At 47.1% G+C, this 19,942-nt stretch overlaps 1 protein-coding gene across 1 annotated transcript in view; it reads right to left on the bottom strand.

The window, feature by feature from the left end:
- CUX2 (cut like homeobox 2) overlaps nucleotides 1–19,942 on the bottom strand; it is a 228,133-nt gene that overhangs the window by 4,769 nt on the left and 203,422 nt on the right. The window contains exons 16-21 of the mRNA XM_060276354.1: nucleotides 19,253–19,354; nucleotides 16,837–17,618; nucleotides 14,647–14,806; nucleotides 7,417–7,686; nucleotides 2,660–2,848; nucleotides 1,170–1,443 (exon numbers count right to left, since the gene is read on the bottom strand). Coding sequence (XP_060132337.1) covers nucleotides 1,170–1,443; nucleotides 2,660–2,848; nucleotides 7,417–7,686; nucleotides 14,647–14,806; nucleotides 16,837–17,618; nucleotides 19,253–19,354 — 1,777 coding nt within the window. The remainder of the gene's footprint in view (nucleotides 1–1,169; nucleotides 1,444–2,659; nucleotides 2,849–7,416; nucleotides 7,687–14,646; nucleotides 14,807–16,836; nucleotides 17,619–19,252; nucleotides 19,355–19,942) is intronic.

Here is a 19,942-nt window from a genome sequence, read left to right on the forward strand (position 1 = left end):
AGAGCCAGAATGGTCCGTAGGATGAAGCATCATGCAGTAAGGCTAAGAAGGTTTTGGGCTCAAGGCCCACTTTTGCCGCTGACTCATTCTGTGGGCATGGGCAGTGGTGGACTTTGGGCTTTCAAATTTCAGCGGCACCCTGTGTGACATCACACGCACCCGCCTCTCACCTTCCATTGTTTGTTATTGTTCCAGTGCCCCTGGCGGTGCCCACTCAGCTAGGCGTCGAATGCCGGCAAACCGTTTGCACTCCGTTAAATTTGTCTCTGGCACAGGCCACTCTTACTACTCTCAGCCAAAATGCCTTACCTTAATGATACAGGGCCTTCCCGGTAGTGGCACCCACCCTGTGGGATACCCTCCCATCAGATGTCAAGGAGGCAAGTACTGTAACTGTACAACCTTGGGAATACATCTGAAGGCAGCCCTGTATAGGGAAGCTGTTTAATGTTTAATTTTGTTTTTGTATATGCTGGAAGCCGCCCAGAGTGACTGGGGCAACCCAGTCAGATGGGCGGGGTATGAATAATAAAAGTATTATTATTATTACAGGAATCATAGTGGCATCACTCCCTGGGAGTGTTGTAAGGACAAAGACTGCAAAGCCCTTCGAAAATGCACAAGACCCATCAATGCACCAAGAAGCCCACACCGCCTAAGCAGTTTCCGTGATCACACCCTGACTGCATTAGAGATGAGTGGACAACACGGAAGTGCACTGCGGTGCCTCATTCCTTTCACTGCCCAGAGGTGGAGCTCATCTTCAAATGAACACTGCTGTATTGAATCACCTGGGTGGGGAATCTTTTTATCAATCTGAGGGCCGCATTTCGCGGGGAGGAAATCTTCCTGGGGCCACGTGCCAGTGGTGGGTGGGGGCCAGAGACAAAATTAGGCAGGTCAATGGGTGTGACCCTTTCACATGTCACAACCGGAGCTTTTTGCATGTGCACCTCCCTCTCTCCCGCCCACCATGTAACTAGGACACATTCCAGCCAGGTAAAAAGCACTTTAGAGAGAGATGTGGAGCAAGGCTGGAAAGAGAGGCATGAAGGGCTGTGTGGTGCCCTTTGGCCTGTGGTCCCCCACCCCTGGACTTAAAGCAGCCCTGGCGGAGACCTTAATATGGAAAGGAGGGGGTTGAAAGTTCATCTGGCCCGATTCTTCACCTGTAGTTATGGAACCAGTTGATCACTGTGTTGGTCTTGAGGTTAAGCTGGAAAGACAGCAGCTCGATGGTCTGTTGGGAAGGGTAGGGCTCCAGCTGATAAGCCTTCTTCAGGGCCTCTTTCTCTTCGGGAGCCAAGACCACCCTTGGCTTCTTGATCTGCAGAATGCTGAGGTCTTGAGATTGGAGGCTGGGGCTGGGGCACTGCGAGCGGGTGTTGGAGGACTCGCTGTCTGAGCCAGCACTGATCAGTCCATAGCGACGCTTCAGGTAGGCTAGAGGGAAGGGAGGAAGGATCCTTAAAAGGCATTCTTATGATCCTGATTCAAACATCAGAATATAAGAAGAGGCTGCTGGAGTAGGACAACGGCGCATCTAGTCCAGCACCCAGTTCTCACAGTGGCCAACCACATGACTGTGTGAAGCCCGCAAGCAGGACCTGAGCACAACAGATATTTCCCCTCTCTCCTGCAGTCTCCAGCCAATTGGCATTATCAGATCCAGGCACCTTCTGCTTCTGAAACAGTGGGGATGATCCAGAACTCAACCTCTTGTACAAGAAAGACACTGAGCAGAAAACTCACAAGGACGCTTTAGGGGTGCAACTGATCTTTTTGGATTCACGGTCATTTTGGACTCACAGCTGTCCATGGAGGCGCAGGTCAATTCTGTGTCCAGGGCAGCTGTCTACCAGCTCCATCTGGTACGCAGGTTGAGACCCTACCTGCCCGCGGACTGTCTCGCCAGAGTGGTGCATGCTCTAGTTATCTCTCGCTTGGACTACTGCAATGCGCTCTACGTGGGGCTACCTTTGAAGGTGACCCGGAAACTACAACTAATCCAGAATGCGGTAGCTAGACTGGTGACTGGGAGCGGCCGCCGAGACCACATAACACCGGTCCTGAAAGACCTACATTGGCTCCCAGTACGTTTCCGAGCACAATTCAAAGTGTTGGTGCTGACCTTTAAAGCCCTAAACGGCCTCGGTCCAGTATACCTGAAGGAGCGTCTCCACCCCCATCATTCTGCCCGGACACTGAGGTCCAGCGCCGAGGGCCTTCTGGTGGTTCCCTCGCTATGAGAAGCCAAGTTACAGGGAACCAGGCAGAGGGCCTTCTCGGTAGTGGCACCCACCCTGTGGAATACCCTCCCACCAGAGGTTAAAGAGAACAACAATTACCAGACCTTTAGAAGGCATCTTAAGGCAGCCCTGTTTAGGGAAGCTTTTAATGTTTGATGGATTTCTGTGTTTTAATATTTTGTTGGAAGCCGCCCAGAGTGGCTGGGGGAACCTGGCCAGATGGGCGGGGTATAAATAATAAATTGTTGTTGTTGTTGTTGTTGTTGTTGTTGTTGTTGTTGTTGTTGTTGTTGTTGTTGTAATTCAGGAACAGAAAGTTCTGAATGTGTGCCCTAAATAAAGCAACGGTTTCTCAAAAGTTATCTACGAGCTATTTATATATACACTAGCAAGCAGTTCCCCTGCCTCACCTTTCTTCTCCAACTTCTTCATGTCCCGGAGCTTGTCGACATTGTGTGGGTCGTTCAGCCAGAGCTGCATGCGGACAAACGGCTCCCTTCCTTTAAGGCTCAGCTTGTGCCATGGCTTGGGCCTGGAAAGGAGGTCAGAGACGGACCCCTGAGTCAAGCCCAGGATGCTCTCTCCAAAAAGCCGCTGACCTAGCAGGAGAGAGACAAATTGGAAGTTCAGACTGTGGTGTGCTGCTGGGGAGAAACTTAATGGTTTCCCTTGCTGTGAGAAGCCAAGTTACAGGGAACCAGGCAGAGGGCCTTCTCAGTAGTGGCACCCGCCCTGTGGAACACCCTCCCACCAGATGTCAAAGAGAAAAACAACTACCAGACTTTTAGAAGAATCTGAAGGCAGCCCTGTTTAGGGAAGCTTTTAATGTTTAATAGATTATTGTATTTTAATATTCTGTTGGAAGCCACCCAGAGTGGCTGGGGAAACCCAGCCAGATGGGTGGGGTATAAATAATAAATTATTATTAATTATTATTATTATTACTGCAGCACTAGCCGTTTCCAACAGATAGGTAATGTAAGTGAATAGCACCTTAGAGCAGGGGTCAGCAACCTTTTTCAGCTGTGGGCCGGTCCACCGTCCCTCAGACCATGTGGTGGGCCAGACTATACTTTGGAGAAAAAAAGGAACAAATTCCTATGCCCCACAAATAACCCAGAGATGCATTTTAAATAAAAGGACACATTCTACTCATGTAAAAACACACCGATTCCCGGGCCGTCCACAGGCCGGATTGAGAAGGCGATTGGGCCGCATCCAGCCCCCGGGCCTTAAGTTGCCTACCCCTGCCTTAGAGGGACTGTTTTGATGCTGCTGTTATCTCAGAAGCAACAGAAGTCCTTGCAGCGAGGGGAACTGTTTGTGGGTGACCCAGAGGGATGAGATCCAGGTCTTTTGTGCTGGGACCAAGATCGGGTTAACACTCATTTCACTCTGTTGTTGTTTTAAAAATATTGAATTCATTCAGAGTTTGCTAAATTGTTAACTTTTGTCATTTTTGGATTTACTGACATGCTCTGTATTTTGTATATTTTTATTTCCAGTGCTCTGTATCTTGATGTTTTGAATGTTTGCTGTGAGCTGCTTTGTGCACACACCATGAGGGAGGTGTTCATTCCCTTACCTTTTCCGCCCTGACCTAACCACATTGATCCATGCGACAGTCACCTCCAGGCTTGACTACTGTAATTCGCTTTACGCGGGGCTGCCCTTGAAGCTGTCCCAGAAACTCCAGCGGGTGCAGAATGCTGCAGCGAGGCTCCTCACGGGGTCCCTGCTGTGGGAGCATATTCACCCAGTGCTTTTCCAGCTGCACTGGCTCCCGGTGGAGTACAGGGTCAGACTTAAGGTGCTGGTTTTGACCTTTAAAGCCCTTTACGGCCTAGGATCCTCGTACTTACGGGACCGTCTCTCCCAGTATGCCCCACGGAGGACCTTAAGGTCCATAAACAGTTATACCTTAGAGATCCCGGGCCCAAATGAAATCAGATTAGCCTCTACTAGAACCAGGGCCTTCTCAACACTGGCCCCGACTTGGTGGAACGCTCTGTCTCCTGAGACCAGGGCCCTGAGGGATCTGATATCTTTCTGCAGGGCCTGTAAGACAGAGTTGTTCCGCCTAGCAATTGGCCTGGAGCCAACCTGATTCCCTCCCCCCTTTTCCCTTTCTTTCCCCCTTTTATATGAGGCTGCATTTTTAATTTAATTTTGATGTATGTAGTCTTGTTGTTGAGTTGTATTTTAATCAGTTGTTTTATATTTGGTGGGGTATAAAATTTATTAATTATTATTATTAAAATAGCACTGGGTAGCACTCAGGGCCGGATTTAGGTTTGATGAGGACCTAAGCTACTAAACGTAATGGGGCGCTTTATATGTCCAGCTGTCCTTTGTCAACAACAAATTGTTGCTGTTTCTTGCATTGAATATATGCCATATGGTAATTTATGGACCAGTCCATGCAGAATGCAGTATATAGAATTGTGCAAACCAGTGATATTTTAGGAAGCAGGCGAGGCCTATTACTTACATCATAGGAGCCTACACAACACAAAACACTGTTGCTGTATGTAGGTTTTATTTTATTTGTTTTTTATCTTATATTTTGGAAATGTACATCCAGTTTTTTCCCCTTTAATTTTTTTTTGCCCCCCCCCCCCCAAGAGAGAGTTTAGCTTATATGCAAATCTGGCACTGGTAGTAGTATGCGTTTTGCTCTGTGAATTGCCATTCTAGGATTAATAATGTGCTTTATTAGCACTATCAAATACAAACCAAGTGAAAATGTGAAAGTGGGTCCCTTTTTGAAGCTTGGGAGCCAGAGCTGGGGTCTCAGGTCTGAACCTGCTGAAGACCACTGATCTATGTAAATTATAAAGCTGTGCATGCTTTCACTTATAATTCATAGAATCATAGAATCATAGAGTTGGAAGAGACCACAAGGGCCATCAAGTCCAACCCCCTGCCAAGCAGGAAACACCATCAAAGCATTATTGACATATGCCTGTCAAGCCTCTGCTTAAAGACCTCCAAAGAAGGAGACTCCACCACACTCCTTGGTAGCAAATTCCACTGCCGAACAGCTCTTACTGTCAGGAAGTTCTTCCTAATGTTTAGGTGGAATCTTCTTTCTTGAAGTTTGAATCCATTGCTCCGTGTCCGCTTCTCTGGAGCAGCAGAAAACAATCTTTCTCCCGCCTCCATATGACATCCTTTCATATATTTGAACATGGCTATCATATCACCCCTTAACCTTCTCTTCTCCAGGCTAAACATACCCAGCTCCCTAAGCCGTTCCTCATAAGGCATCGTTTCCAGGCCTTTGACCATTTTGGTTGCCCTCCTCTGGACACGTTCCAGCTAGTCAGTATCCTTCTTGAACTGTGGTGCCCAGAACTGGACACAGTACTCCAGGTGAGGTCTGACCAGAGCAGAATACAGTGGTACTATTACTTCCCTTGATCTAGACGCTATACTCCTATTGATGCAGCCCAGAATTGCATTGGGTTTTTTAGCTGCTGCATCACACTGCTGACTCATGTCAAGTTTGTGGTCTACCAAGACTCCTAGATCCTTTTCACATGTACTGCTCTCAAGCCAGGTGTCTCCCATCCTGTATTTGTGCCTTTCATTTTTTTTGCCAAAGTGTAATACCTTACATTTCTCCTTGTTAAAATTCATCTTGTTTGCTTTGGCCCAGTTGTCTAATCTGTTAAGGTCATTTTGAAGTGTGATTCTGTCCTCTGGGGTATTAGCCACCCCTCCCAATTTGGTGTCGTCTGCAAACTTGATCAGGATGTCCTCAAGCCCATCATCCAAGTCATCCAAGTCATGCCCTCAAGCCCATCATCCAATAAATAATTATGTTATTTCTACTGGGATTGCTTTTCATGGGAAGCAAACCCTGGAACTCTTATTCAGCCACCCATTACCCTTGCTTTTAAACTTCGTATTCATAAGGTCTAGAAACTTGCTTTCTAAAAAACAAAACAAAAACCCCATCCCAAAAGTTGACACTCTGCTTCTGCAGAATCACGGGATACATTGAGCTCCTGATCTGGGTCTTTAGGGTGAAGGGCAGATCATTAATAAATAAATATGTGACTGCCATAAGACAGGAATGCGTTACACCAGGGGTCCCCAAACTAAGGCCCGGGGGCCGGATGCGGCCCAATCGCCTTCTCAATCCGGCCCCCGGACGGTCCAGGAATCAGCATGTTTTTTACACGAGTAGAATGTGTCCTTTTATTTAAAATGCACCTCTGGGTTATTTGTGGGGCCTGCCTGGTGTTTTTACATGAGTAGAATGTGTCCTTTTATTTAAAATGCATCTCTGGGTTATTTGTGGAGCATAGGAATTCGTTCATATTTTTTCCCCAAAATATAGTCCGCCCCCCCCCCCCCGGTCTGAGGGACAGTGGACCAGCCCCCTGCTGAAAAAGTTTGCTGACCCCTGCGTTAGGTAAAGGGGCCCCTGACCATCAGGTCCAGTCACGTCCGACTCTGGGGTTGCGGCGCTCATCTCGCTCTATAGGCCGAGGGAGCCGACGTTTGTCCACAGACAGCTTCCGGGTCATGTGGCCAGCATGACAAAGCTGCTTCTGGCGAACCAGAGCAGCGCACGGAAACGCCGTTTACCTTCCCGCCGGAGCGGTCCCTATTTATCTACTTACACTTTGATGTGCTTTCGAACTGCTAGGTGCACAGGAGCTGGGACCGAGCAACAGGAGCTCACCCCATTGCAGGGATTTGAACCGCCGACCTTCTGATCAGCAAGCCCTAGACTCTGTGCTTTAACCCACAGCGCCACCTGGGTCCCTGACCCCTGCGTTACACCAATGCAAATATTATTTAGTTGGCTCAGTGGAGGTGCTGCAGGCCCCGAAACAAGCTATTGGAAACCCCAACATACACACCAAGCAGTTGGTAGCTCTTCCTCGCTGCACTTCCTTCGATTTACCTCCGGGCACTAAAATGGGCTGAGGAGAAGCCGCCATCGAGGGGCAAATCATGACTGCAAATCATGACTGGTTCAAAACAGAGTTTCCTGACCAGGGAAACCTTGGGGTTGTAGTTTGCTTGCCCTAGATCAATGGCGAAAACCTCTTTTGTGGCCTCCGTCCATGTAACAAGCTGAACTGTGCCCCCAGAGTAGGTCGTCCCCCGCCCGCCACCGGCTGCCAGGCGCCCCCCTGAGCACCCCTACCGAGGTTGTTATCTGTTAAGACCTCCTTGACCTTCTTGGTGATGGAGTAAGTGTCCAGTTCTGGCGACATGGCCACAATCTCCTGGATGCCGACGGACGCCTGGCTGCTGGAGCAGATCTTCCCGCTGAGCGAGGAACCGGACCTGGTCTCTGGCTGCTGGTTTTCTTTGCTGCTTTCCAGGGCGAGGCTCAGTGGCTCAGGGGGGCTCTTCTCTCGCTCTGAGGGGCTGGGTGGTGGGGAAGGGGAAGACCGAACCTCCCCGGGACTGGCTGTGAACAACAAAAAAGGGAACATTGTGATTATGGGGAGGGGGGGTGAGGGAATTGGGGACCACCTGAAATTCAGAAAGGAACGTAACAACAGCCTGCCTGGTTTGGGCCCAAGGCCCATCTAGTCCAACATCCTGTTCTCAGAGTGGCCAATCAGATGCATAGCTGCCAAGTACCCCGTTTTCCCCGGGAAACCCCCCGTTTTTACTTATCTTTTCCCGGCGGTCCCCCATATCACTTCGTCTCCCGTTTTTCTCCGTTATTTTCTCCTGCCGGTGGCCTTCCCCCTCCCTGATTTGCCCATCTATGGGCACTGAAAATGGCCGCTGCCGGCTTCGAAAGTTGTGTCTACGCATGTCCAGAAGTGCGTAGACGCGACTTCCGGTGTCGGCCATTTTTGGTGCCCATAGATGGGCAGAGTGACACCGGAAGTTGCGTCTACGCACTTCCAGACATGCGTAGACAAGACTTTCGAAGCCAGCAGCAGCCATTTTCGGTGCCCATAGATGGGCAAAGCGACACCGAAAGTTGTGCCTATGCAACTTCCAGTGTCACGTGGCTGCCGGTCCTGGATTCTGCAGTCCGGGACTTGGCAGGTATGATCAGATGCCTGTGGGAAGCCAGGGAGCAGAACATGAGCACAAGAGCACTTTCTCCCCTCCTGTGGTTTCCAGCATCTGGTATTCAGAAACATGGCTGCCTCCGACTGTGGAAGGAGAGCACTACCATCAGAGCTGGTAGGCTAGCCATCGATAGCCCTTTTCCTCCATGAATCTTGTCTAACCCTCTTTTAAATCCATCCAAGTTGGTGGCCATCATTGCCTCTTGGGGAAACATGTTCCAATGTGCTGTGTGAGAAAGTCCAATCTTCAATATAAATAAATAATAAATACCATGTGTAAGGGGGAGAGAGTATAGAGAACCTCCCCCTCTCATCAGGAGTAGCTCCTCCCCAAGCAGCGATGGAAGCGCGGGCTCTGAAGAGGCTAGTCAGGAAGCGGAGAGAGAGTGCCAGGTCTCTGGCAGCATAGGAGAGCCCCTGCTCCACAGGCAGGAAGAGAGGCGGAAAGGGGGGAAAAGGGAAAGCACGGAGCGTAGACCTCCCCCCCCCGTTCCAGAATTACGGAGGAGGAGAAAGGGGAGGAGATTCACTGTCCCGAGGCTATTATGTTGGGGGAAATCACGCAAAGGGGCAGTGCCGGATTCTGGATCGGAATGAGCAGGCATGTTTCCAGCACCCCGTTACACTGTAAATAGAGTGCACCAATAAAGACTGTTAAAAGGCAAGCATGTGGAAGGTTGTTACTCTGGAGTAGTCGCAACAACCCCTGACACCATGCATATGCATAATCCCAAGCAGATCATCCTGGAGGAGGCATTTTAAGTGGGAAGGCTGATGCCAGTAGACTTTTTTTTAAGAAACAAATAAATAAGAAGAGAGAAGAATGTAGCCTCTTTTTTTTAATAAAAAAATCTCTGAAACCATCCTGTCAGTTCTCTTTCTTATTTATTGTTATGAAGGATACCTATCCAGATGAACAAGGCGGCATGCAAACTTCTCATATTCCCCATAACACATGTGTGCTTGTATACAGAATGGGGGAGAGATAGTACGAGCATAGGGCTTTGAAAAAATAGGGTGCCATACATCTTTCCCCACGCTCACTGTTTTTATGCGTCTGCCTCTCCCACCGCAACCTCCATAATTAGTATGTTCAACAAGATACGGCTGTTGTGCCTCTTTGAAAAGAATGTTTTCAGAAGTTGACAGAGGAGAGGTGGAGAGACAGACTGGCAGCTCAATGAAGCGTGTTTTTATTCTGTTTTGTAATGTGTCTAGAATTGAGGAGGAGATGAGACTTTAATGGTCATTTGATACATGCAGAAGTAATCGAGGAAAACTGGTAGTATACAAAATACTCCCCTATAGCTAGATGTGCAGTGCACTGCAGTAACAGTGATTTTATACATAAGAGAAAGAGTTTATATGATTTGTGAAGCAGCTTACAAAACAGGGGAATGTATTGAAGCATTTAGGGAACTACCTGACACTTCTACTACAAGGGAAGTTTATTTTTTTTCACATTAGGAGAACAATGATTTCTACTTGATCCTTTTGCTGCCCTTTTTGTAAGTAACCTTTCAGTATATTTTCAACAGTGACAGTCTACAAAATACAGCAAAAGAGAAGAACAAAGCAGAGACTGGGAAAGGGGTTGGGGAACCATACAAAACAAGATCAGGGGCTTGTCCACACATTCCCAGCATGCAAGTAAGGTTTGGGGACCTTTTCGTTTGGAGAAAAGGTGAGTAAGAGGGTGACCTGATGGAAGTTTATAAAACTGTGCATGGCATAGAGAAATTGGGTTGAGGAAAGTTTTCCTCCTTTTCTCACAACACTAGATTTGGTGGACATCCAATGAAGCTGAATGTTGGAAGATTTATTATTATTATTATTATTATTATTATTATTATTATTATTATTATTATTATTATCACTACTATTTACATACCATCCTTCATCTGAAGATCAGAAGGCAGTTTACAGTATAAAAATACAAAATGAAAACAGGAAATATATAACCTGATAACAATTACCGCTCACATGTCGGAGTGGTGGGCGGGGTTTGCAACCCGGCATGGACTTCCCGAGCCTCTGAGACATCTCCCCCTTGCTGCCTAGGCGTCCCTCTGCCCCCTTTCTGGCTGGCCAACTGGCAGCTGGCTGGGGCAGTCTCCCCCACAACACTGTATGCCCTGCGCATCCTCAGACCCAACCTGGGGCTGAGAAGGTTGCCGTCCAATGCCTAAGCCAAGGTTTCCTACATCTGAAATTAATAAAGTTGTGGCCTAATTTAATCCTATACATCGCTGTGTCATGTCTCCTTATTTATAGGGCTGGCTCCTGGACAGGTGTGTGTGTGTGTGTGTGTGTGTGTGTGTGTGTTAGCGCATGGGCTCGCAAAAACCAATATCCCCACCCACCCATAAACAGATTTAAAGTCCACAGATGGTTTAATCAGCCAAAGGCCTAGTTTTAGAGGAACATTTAAGACTGATTAACAGAATTGCACCCTACCATTCAATCAAATTATTCTCAAGGCAGCTTACAAGCAGAGGAAACAAATGAAAATTATCCAAAACACACTCCCTCTCCGAGGATGCAGGTGCACGCCAGCAAATTCATTTTGTGCAATGAAAGTGGTTTTAGCGCACTCCTCCTCCCTCCTCCTATCTGACCCTTTTTTCTGCAGTAAGGAAAGTGAAAGGGAAATGCACTGGAAGATGTGGGATAACAAATGTCACATAACTTCTCCACAAACAAATCAGTACGCATGCTCAGTAAACACTGTGTGTCATATTACGGTACCTTCCCTGAAAACCTTGAGCAAGCAAATCAGGAAGAATGCTCAATAAGCAGGCCCTCTGGAAGTGATGAAACTGGCAGACGGGGGAGCATGGGGTCAAAGTGTGCTTCCCTTCAGCTCTCCATTTCCAGTGGGAGCCAAGAATATTGTGGTGGTGAGAGGGTGGTTAGGGTTGCCAGACTCAATAGAGGACAGGACTTCTGTGCCTTTAATTGCCCTGCTCTCTTTTGAGTCTGGAAACCTTAAAGAGAAACCAGCAGGCCCTTTGTTTAATTTCCAAACAAAGGGTCTCCCGGTTTCTCTTTAAGGTTTCCAGACTCACAAGAGAGCAGGGCAATTAAAGGCACAGAAGTCCTGTCCTCTATTGAGTCTGGCAATCCTAAGGGTGCTGGATCCATCTCTGGTTGATGAGTGGGGCAGGCTGGTCTCCTCCTGGAAGTGATGTTCTTCCCAGGAGGCAACAGCCTCCCAGGGGTTCCCTGGCTTAAGCCCTTCTGTTCTGCAGTCCCATGGTAACAGGGACTAAAGTTTAAAGTTTACCATTATTGTATTGTTTTGTTTCTTAAGCACACCTTTCATATTTTTAGGCGTATTTCAAAACTGCCTTTACTGAAAATTATTTTGGCCACAGTGTTCTGTAAAAGCATTATACCTCCCCCCCCCAATAACTATAAAAATGAGATAAGGACCCCACTGGAGACAGCAGCCATGCAGATTTATTGACTGAACAAAGAACAGCAGAAAATAATTATGCTACAAGGTACTAAGAGGAAGTGGTTTGCGGGGAGGGGTTTTTTTTTTAAGCCCATTTGTTCCCATCATCACCACACTTCCTGATTTTTTAATTTTTATACTCTTAATACAACAGCTCAAAGGATTGGCAGAAAACCCATAAAATTCAGCCTTGCATTTAACAACTTGTTTGATAGTCATAGGCAACCAGGAATTCCATGCAGGTGAGTAAGCCGACTGGCAGAGGAACCACTGACCACTCACTTCCTCTTCTGCCAGCCCACCTAGTTTTAGTGGTAGCTATGGAGGAAGGAACAATCTCTTTCCTGGTAGAAGGGAATTTCTTTAAAATCAGCCCACTAAAAGGCCAGTGGCCAGCATTTCCATGCTAGCTGCAGAGAAGGGGCTTGGCCAACAGGGAAACTCAGGCCACCAGCAACTTAGTAGGTGTTGCCAAAAAAAGAGAAAGCTGCAGGCTAGTATCTTTTGCAGGCTTATTTGCAAGGCTGCATTATAAGAGCAGTATATCTAGAGTGTGCATGTTAAAGAAAGAAGCAGCAATCCCAGGTTCCTAAGGCTAGTGTAAACTGGTTAAATACAGAGTTCATTTCTCAGAAAATGAACGTTGAGGCTGAAAGACCCCAGTTTGGATCTCCGCTCGGCCATCAAACTCACTTGTTGGCCTTTGCCGTCTCTCCAATCAGTGATATAGGGATAATAACCTGATTTAACAGTGTAGGATTACTGTAATTAACCACTGGAGGATTCACTGCCATAAGGATTTACCGAAGTATAGAAAATGGGCGCTGTTAATGCACCATACAAATGTTAAGCTGAAAAACAAAACTAAAAGACCAGTTTTCATTTCCCTCGGGATCTTACCTGACACCTGCATGCCTCAGAATGAGGTGAGAGGATATTGAAACAGGGTGACTGTGCAAGGGGGGTGCTGGCGGGATGGCCTGGGAGCCTGAGCCCCCAGTCTTCTCCGGTTCTCCAAGCAGGCTTCCCCCACCCCCTGCACTTGGAAATAATATATCTCAAAGCCTCAGGGAAAGAAACAGTGATTTGATATCAGAGTAGCTTCCAAGTGCTGTGCAGAGTAAGGTGGGACCTTTTGTGGAATAAAGAAAAATCTACTAACAGGGAGTTGCCTAACAAGAAAAAGGTTACCTGCCATGTGTGATTTTTATCTGGAAAAACCAAACCAGACTCTTTTGTGGCAGTTTGGTGGGACTTTGTTCTGTATGCCAATGACGATCACCTAAATCAGTTCCTCATGGGACGTCTGGAAGCTCATAAGACTTCCTTACTGGACTTTCTGACTCCCTCCTTCACATTTTCAATCCTCTCATTCCTATTCAGTGTTATATATATTTTCCAGATGAGTCAGTAGCCTCAGACACACGTACTTAATTCTCTGACCTCTGCCTGTCTGTTTCTCTTGTCTTATTTTGTAACGGTTTTCCTCTTTCATACTGCGTTGCAATACTGGAAAATCTTAATGTTTATTGAGAAATGTACAAAAATTACCTTAAAGATGATTGTAGTAGTAGAACGTCTGTGGCAGCCTTCGAATAACTTCTGTGATACAATGGATATGTGTAGGAAAGTACAATTTTCTTGATAATTAACAACAATAACTGAGATAAGTAAATGAACATTAAAAGAAATATGGAGTTGACGGGAAGTTGTTGAAGCCTTAAGAAGATGGTGACAAAGTGTAACATTTTTTTTATAATTTTGTGTTATCTATGAACAATTTTGTTTTTGATTCTATGTTACTTTCTTTTAAGTTCACTAAAGTATTTAAAAAAGAAAAAAAGAAAACCTTAATAAAAATTGTGACCAAAAAAGAGAAAAGAGTGGCATTTCCACCTTTGCTCTGACGTGGCACATTGTAGTCAATGATCTCGAACAGCCATTGCTTTTCCTGAGGTTTTGAAGAGATATGTGTGTGTGTACTTACCTTCCAAGTCCCGGACTGCAGAATCCGGGACCGGCAGCCGTGTGACACCGGAAATTGGGTTGACGTAACTTCCGGTGTCGCTTTGCCCTTCTATGGGCACCAAAAATGGCCGCCGCCGGCTTCAACAGTCGCTTATACGCATGTCAGCAAGTGCGTTGACGCACCTTCCGGTGTCGCTCCGCCCATCTATGGGCACCAAAATGGCCGCCGACACCGGAAGCCGCGTCTATGCACTTCCGGACATGCGTAGATGCAACTTTTGAAGCCGGCCGCGCCCATTTCTGGTGCCCGTAGAAGGGCAAATCAGAAAGGAAAAAAATGGCCGCCGGCAGGAGAAAATAACGGAGAAAAACGGGAGACGAGGTGATACGGGGGACCACTGGGAAAAGGTAAGTAAAACTGGGATTTCCCGGGGAAAACGGGGTACTTGGCAGCTATGGTGTGTATTCTATATTTAAGCTGTTCTTATTTTTGTCCGTAAGCTGCCTAGAGTCAGGGAAAATGGCGTGCTTTAAATTTTATACCGTAATAATGAGAAGAGGAATAGATTTCAGTGGTACCTCAGGTTAAGTACTTAATTGGTTCCAGGGTGCCATTCGCTCCCCGAAAAGTACTTAATCTGAATGGCGATAGCGCGCGTGCGCGAAGCGCCAATAGAGCGCTTCTGCGCGTGCGTGAACCGAGTAGATCGCTTCTGCACATGCGTGCAAGGCGGAACCCAGAAGCAAACACTTCCGGATCCACGGAGTACTTAAACTGAAAGTACTCAAACCGAAGCATACTTAAACCGAGGTATGACTGTATTTCCAGTGGGGGTTTGGCCTGCCTTGAGATCTGAACGCCAGGCTTTGCCCCGAGGATGGGGCTGCCCCATGATGGAGGCCCACCTACCGTGTGGTGGGTTGGCCTGCTGGCTCATGCCTTGGCCCAGCTGGTCCGTGAGCCACAGCTGCATCCGTATGAAGGGCTCCCGGCCTTTTTGGGTCAGCTTGCTCCAGGGCTTGGGCCTAGACAGCATGTCGCTCACGCTCCCTTGAGACAGACCCAGCACCTGAAACAGACAGGAGATGAGGAAGAGGAGGATAGAGGAGGCCTTGGCCCATGTCCAAGCCCCGCCATTAAAAACCACCACAGCAGACTCTTGCCAGGGAAAGCAGGCTCGGCCACCCCCCTCCACACAAAAAAACGGGATTTCATGAGGGGGTGAGGGCTCAGCTCAAACACTGAGGGAAATGGGGCAGGATGTGATTCTGACTGAGGGAAGGCTCACCTAAAGCTCCGAGAACGTGCTTGGGGCTGGAGCAGTGGTTCCCAACCTTTTTTTGGCTGTGCCTCACCTAAGCATCTCTAAAATCCTGATGCCTCCCCACCCCCACCCCCGTGACATATAATTCTTATTATTCAAAAGAGGAACTCCTATTCACGTGGAGGAAGCCTAAAAACATAGCTGCCAAGTTATCCCTTTTTTTAAGGGATTTTCCATTATGCTGAATAGGCTTCCTCGCGAGAAAAGGGAAAACTTGGCAGCTATGCCTAAAAAGGCCATTAACGTGGTCTAAACAAGCTTCCAAAGAACATGGCATCCATGAAACAGAAAAATAAAAGAACGAAAGGACAGTTGAAGTACTGAGGAAGAAATCACTAAGAAATTGTTAAAATAAATAAATAATATGAAGTGTTATTAAAAAATAGCAAAAAAAAGTTTCAAAACAAAGAGAACTGAAATGCACAAATATATATATTAATTTTAATGGAAGCTTTTTCTGTGATTTATATATTGTATATGAGGCCTCTAGAACCTTAAGAAATGCAAGAAAATTCACTGTTAATAACTCATTCTTGAATTGCCCCCCTTAAAAATCAAATTGCTCCCCTGTGGGGCATGTGCCCCATGTTGGGAACATTGGGGTCACAAAATAAATGTAAAAAAAAAAGTATTTCATGTGGGGGCAAGGGCTCAGCTCAAACACTGAGGGAATTGGGAGATAATGTCATTATGACTCTGGAGAAGGCCACCAAATTCTTTAAAAAAAAAAGTTTATAAGGGAAGGTGGCTCTGCTAAAACTCTGAGGGAATCTGAGGCTGGTGATACAGAGGAGACTGTATCAAAGATCATTTGTGAGGGAAAGAGCGCTCAGTTGCAACCCGGGAAACTCATGGAGGCAGGGGATGGGCTAAGGCAGGTCTACACATCAAAGTAGAAGGGAAACAGCTAACTGAGAAGATAATCATGCCGTTGATATGATTCCATTTTGATTTCCTGTTCATTCGTAACAGGCACTTCCTGCCTCTCGCGCAGGGCACATGCAGAATAAACTTAAATCACTTATAAACCACTTCTGTTGTTTAGGCTTACGTCAAAGAACCTTGGGCACTGAGGGGGGTTATATCTCTCTGTTTAAAAGACATCTACCCCCTTTACAGGCCTACAACTTCCAAATTTTACAGGGTGGATTCAATTCAAATCAGCTCATGGATCGCTTCACACGGAAGAAGTCTGCAAGAAGACCCTAATAAAAATAATAACCCATATAAACAAAACAAATATAAAATCCTGCTATGTGAAGCAGCTCTCCAAGCGCCAGACTACATACCGTGTTTCTCATATTATAAGACACGTCTTATATTTATTTTTTCCTCAAAAAAACACACTATGGCTTATTTTCAAGGGATGTCTTATTTTTTTCCTCCTCCTCCTGCCGCGGCCGGCATTGCTGCTGCGCCTATCACTATGGCTTAACTTCGGGGTATGGCTTATATTCCTTGAATGCTTAAAAATCCTGCTATGGCTTATTTTATGGGTATGTCTTAAAATATGAGAAACGGGGTACATGCTGTCTGTCTGGCATTGCCTACTCTTGTTTTCCCACCCACAAAAATCGCCCAGCCGCATGAGGGTAACCACCCCACCCTTGTAAGCATGAACACCAAAAATAAACGACCCAAACTCGGCCTATATAGTGCTGCCCAAATGCACAGGAGAATAAAAAATATTCTACTTTGCACTCCCCTTTCACCCTCTCTTGATCCAAGCATGGCCACAAGCCTCTTTACGGGCTGAATGTTTATCGCTGGGGTACCTTTTCCCCGAAGATGCGCTGGCAGATCCCGTTCTTGGCCAGCTTCTCCTTGACCTGCCGCGTCAGCTCCAAGGTGTCCACTTCCCTGTACATGTACAACTCATACTGCTCGGGCGTCAAGGGCGGGACGGTGGGTTTGAGAGTCCTTGGCACGTAGGATGGGTAGTAGGACAGGCGCCCGGTGCCCTGGGCTTCTGAGCCGGCCACTTCCGACTTGACCTCTATCACCCTGTGGGGCTCATCCTCAGAGGTCGCGAGGTCTTCCTCGTTCGGGACGGCATCGCTAGGCTCGCCCCGTTGCCACGCCCGCCCGTTGGCCATGCTGGAGTAGCTGGACGAGGAGGACAAGGAAGGCGAGACGGAGGTGTACGGACGGCTCAGCAAGCTCCTTTCGGAAGCCCAGTGTTGGTCAAAATAGGAGCCAGCGTCCCCGATTTCGGACTTGACCTTCCGGATGATGCTCTGCACGAAGGCCGCAGGGGAGAGCACGGTCAGGGGGTTCTGCATTGTGCTGCCACTGGCGTTTGGGCCCAGCATGCCCTCCTCCTGCTTGATGTAAGCCTGGACGATGTTCTGGCTGACCGTCGCCAGGGTTGAGCGCTCCACAGGGGGTGTGGCGACAGGCCTGCCGGCGCCCCCCGCTTCTATCTCGAGCAAGGCCTGCTGCTGGGCCTGCATCTCCCGGCGGGCCTGCTCCAGTATGCTCTTGATGGCATCTTCAGAGTTGCTGGCGCAGGTGCCGTTGGCAATCACCTGGGGCACCGCAGAGCTCTTGGTGTCCCCTGCGGAAGGAAGGAGCACAGGTGAGGAGGGTAGAAAGAGGGAGGCCACTGGAGCTCAATGGAGACACCTTAAAGGACTTCCCTCCTCCCCAGCTCCTGTGCTACCTGATCAAATTTTAATGCAGGCATCCCAATAAAAGGCTGATCACAGCTTCAGTCATTAAAAAATAATATAATATAATATAGTATGATATAATATTCCTATGCCATTAAATTTACCTTACTTTAATGTTGCATTTCTTTCATTCTGTATGTAACATATATGGAATATGCAAACCATATTTTACAATTGAGTGGTATATAAATTTTATGAAGTATGTTTTATGACATAAATGTACACACACACACACACACACACACACACACACACACACAATCACACACACACACACAAGTGCCTGTAACACCATGCTTGAACTTTCCTCCCTTTTCCTTTTACTTAAGTAGGCCTGGGCCTGGTCAGTGCCTCCTGAAGAAAAGATTGCCTGGGAGCTCCCATACGCTTCTCCCCATTATGCACTACTGCCTTGAGCAGTAGAAGGAAAGGGGAAATAACTGTGCAAATAAATAAAAAGTAGAAAGCAGCAACTTTGAAGCAATTCATTGATTAATAAATGGACAAAAGCTTTTAATCAACTAGAAAGGTGCTCCTGAATAATGGGGCAGATTTATTTATTTTGTAGAAAATCATTTTTTAAAAGCTGCAGATGGCAAACACCTCCTTAAAATATACATTCCCAGCCCTCCTCCGTCTCTCACACACAAGGGAAAGGTGCTTATACTACGATGATGCAAATAGTATTCAGTAGCATTATATTGTATAATACAGGACTACAGGGGAGGAAAAAAACCCTTCCTGGATAGATGCTGAATGCTGTCCCATTGCGGAGAGGTTGATTTGCAGCTCACTTTTCCTTCCAGCTGCCGGGCAAAAGACCCTCTTGAATTCTTGGACAAACTCTAAACCTGCGAAATATTAAGATGCCACCGAGGGCAACTTTGGTGGTTCCTCACAGTGAGAGATTTTACTTTCTTGGGCTCCATGATCACTGCAGATGGTGACAGCAGTCACGAAATTAAAAGACGCCTGCTTCTTGGGAGAAAAGCAATGACAAACCTAGACAGCATCTTAAAAAGCAGAGACATCACCTTGCCGACAAAGGTTCGTATAGTTAAAGCTATGGTTTTCCCAGTAGTGATGTATGGAAGTGAGAGCTGGACCATAAAGAAGGCTGATCGCCGAAGAATTGATGCTTTTGAATTATGGTGCTGGAGGAGACTCTTGAGAGTCCCATGGACTGCAAGAAGATCAAACCTATCCATTCTTAAGGAAATCAGCCCTGAATGCTCACTGGAAGGACAGATTGTGAAGCTGAGGCTACAATACTTTGGTCACCTCATGAGAAGAGAAGAATCCTTGGAAAAGACCCTGATGTTGGAAAAGATTGAGGGCACTAGGAGAAGGGGGCGACAGAGGATGAGATGGTTGGACAGTGTTCTCGAAGCTACCAACATGAGTTTGACAAAACTGTGAGAGGCAGTGGAAGACAGGAGTGCCTGGCGTGCTATGGTCCATGGGGTCACGAAGAGTCGGACATGACTAAACGACTAAACAACAACAACACAGCCCTTACCTCCTTTCTGTGACTCAATCTCCTTCTTTGCTTGTTCTAGGATGTTCTTGATGGCATCATCAGAGCCAGTCTCTGGCGTCCTAATCCTCGGCGTGATGCTGCCTGATCAAAGAAGCACAACATTTGAGGCCTGCCACTTGCCTCATGTTTTGTACCAGCTCAGCTCGTGTTAACGTCAGGGAAGTACTTACCGGTGCCAGTGCTCAGCTATTTTTAGGAGCTGGAAGGAAGGAAGGAAACGTCTCCTGCCATTAGTTGCTTGCCATGACGGGAAAGAGACCAGGAACCCAGCTGTTGGGCTCTGCCTTTGCGAGGCCATGGCTTGTGGGGGGGGGGGAGGAGGAGGATGGATGGCAAGGGGCTGAAACAAGAGCAATGTGGACCAGCCCAGAAGGGGAACTGCCAAGAGGCAGTGGTACTCCATACCTGGATTAACAGATTCAACCTGTATAAATTTGCTTTGGCTTAAAACTACACTTTGGAAAAGGCATGCTATTATTGTTCTCAGATTGGACACAGAAATTTTGGCCCTCCCAGAAACACCATCACCCTTGACTATTGGGCTGATGGAATTTGGGAGTATAACGACACATGGAAGGGCAGAGTTGCCGCACCCCTGCCTCAAAGCCAAATTAAGCCATCCTGAGATAAAAGGGAAAATGTAATTGATCACAACATAAAAATAACCAT

Source organism: Zootoca vivipara, chromosome 6, assembly GCF_963506605.1.
Source record: "Zootoca vivipara chromosome 6, rZooViv1.1, whole genome shotgun sequence".
In the NCBI taxonomy this organism is placed as follows: domain Eukaryota; kingdom Metazoa; phylum Chordata; class Lepidosauria; order Squamata; family Lacertidae; genus Zootoca; species Zootoca vivipara.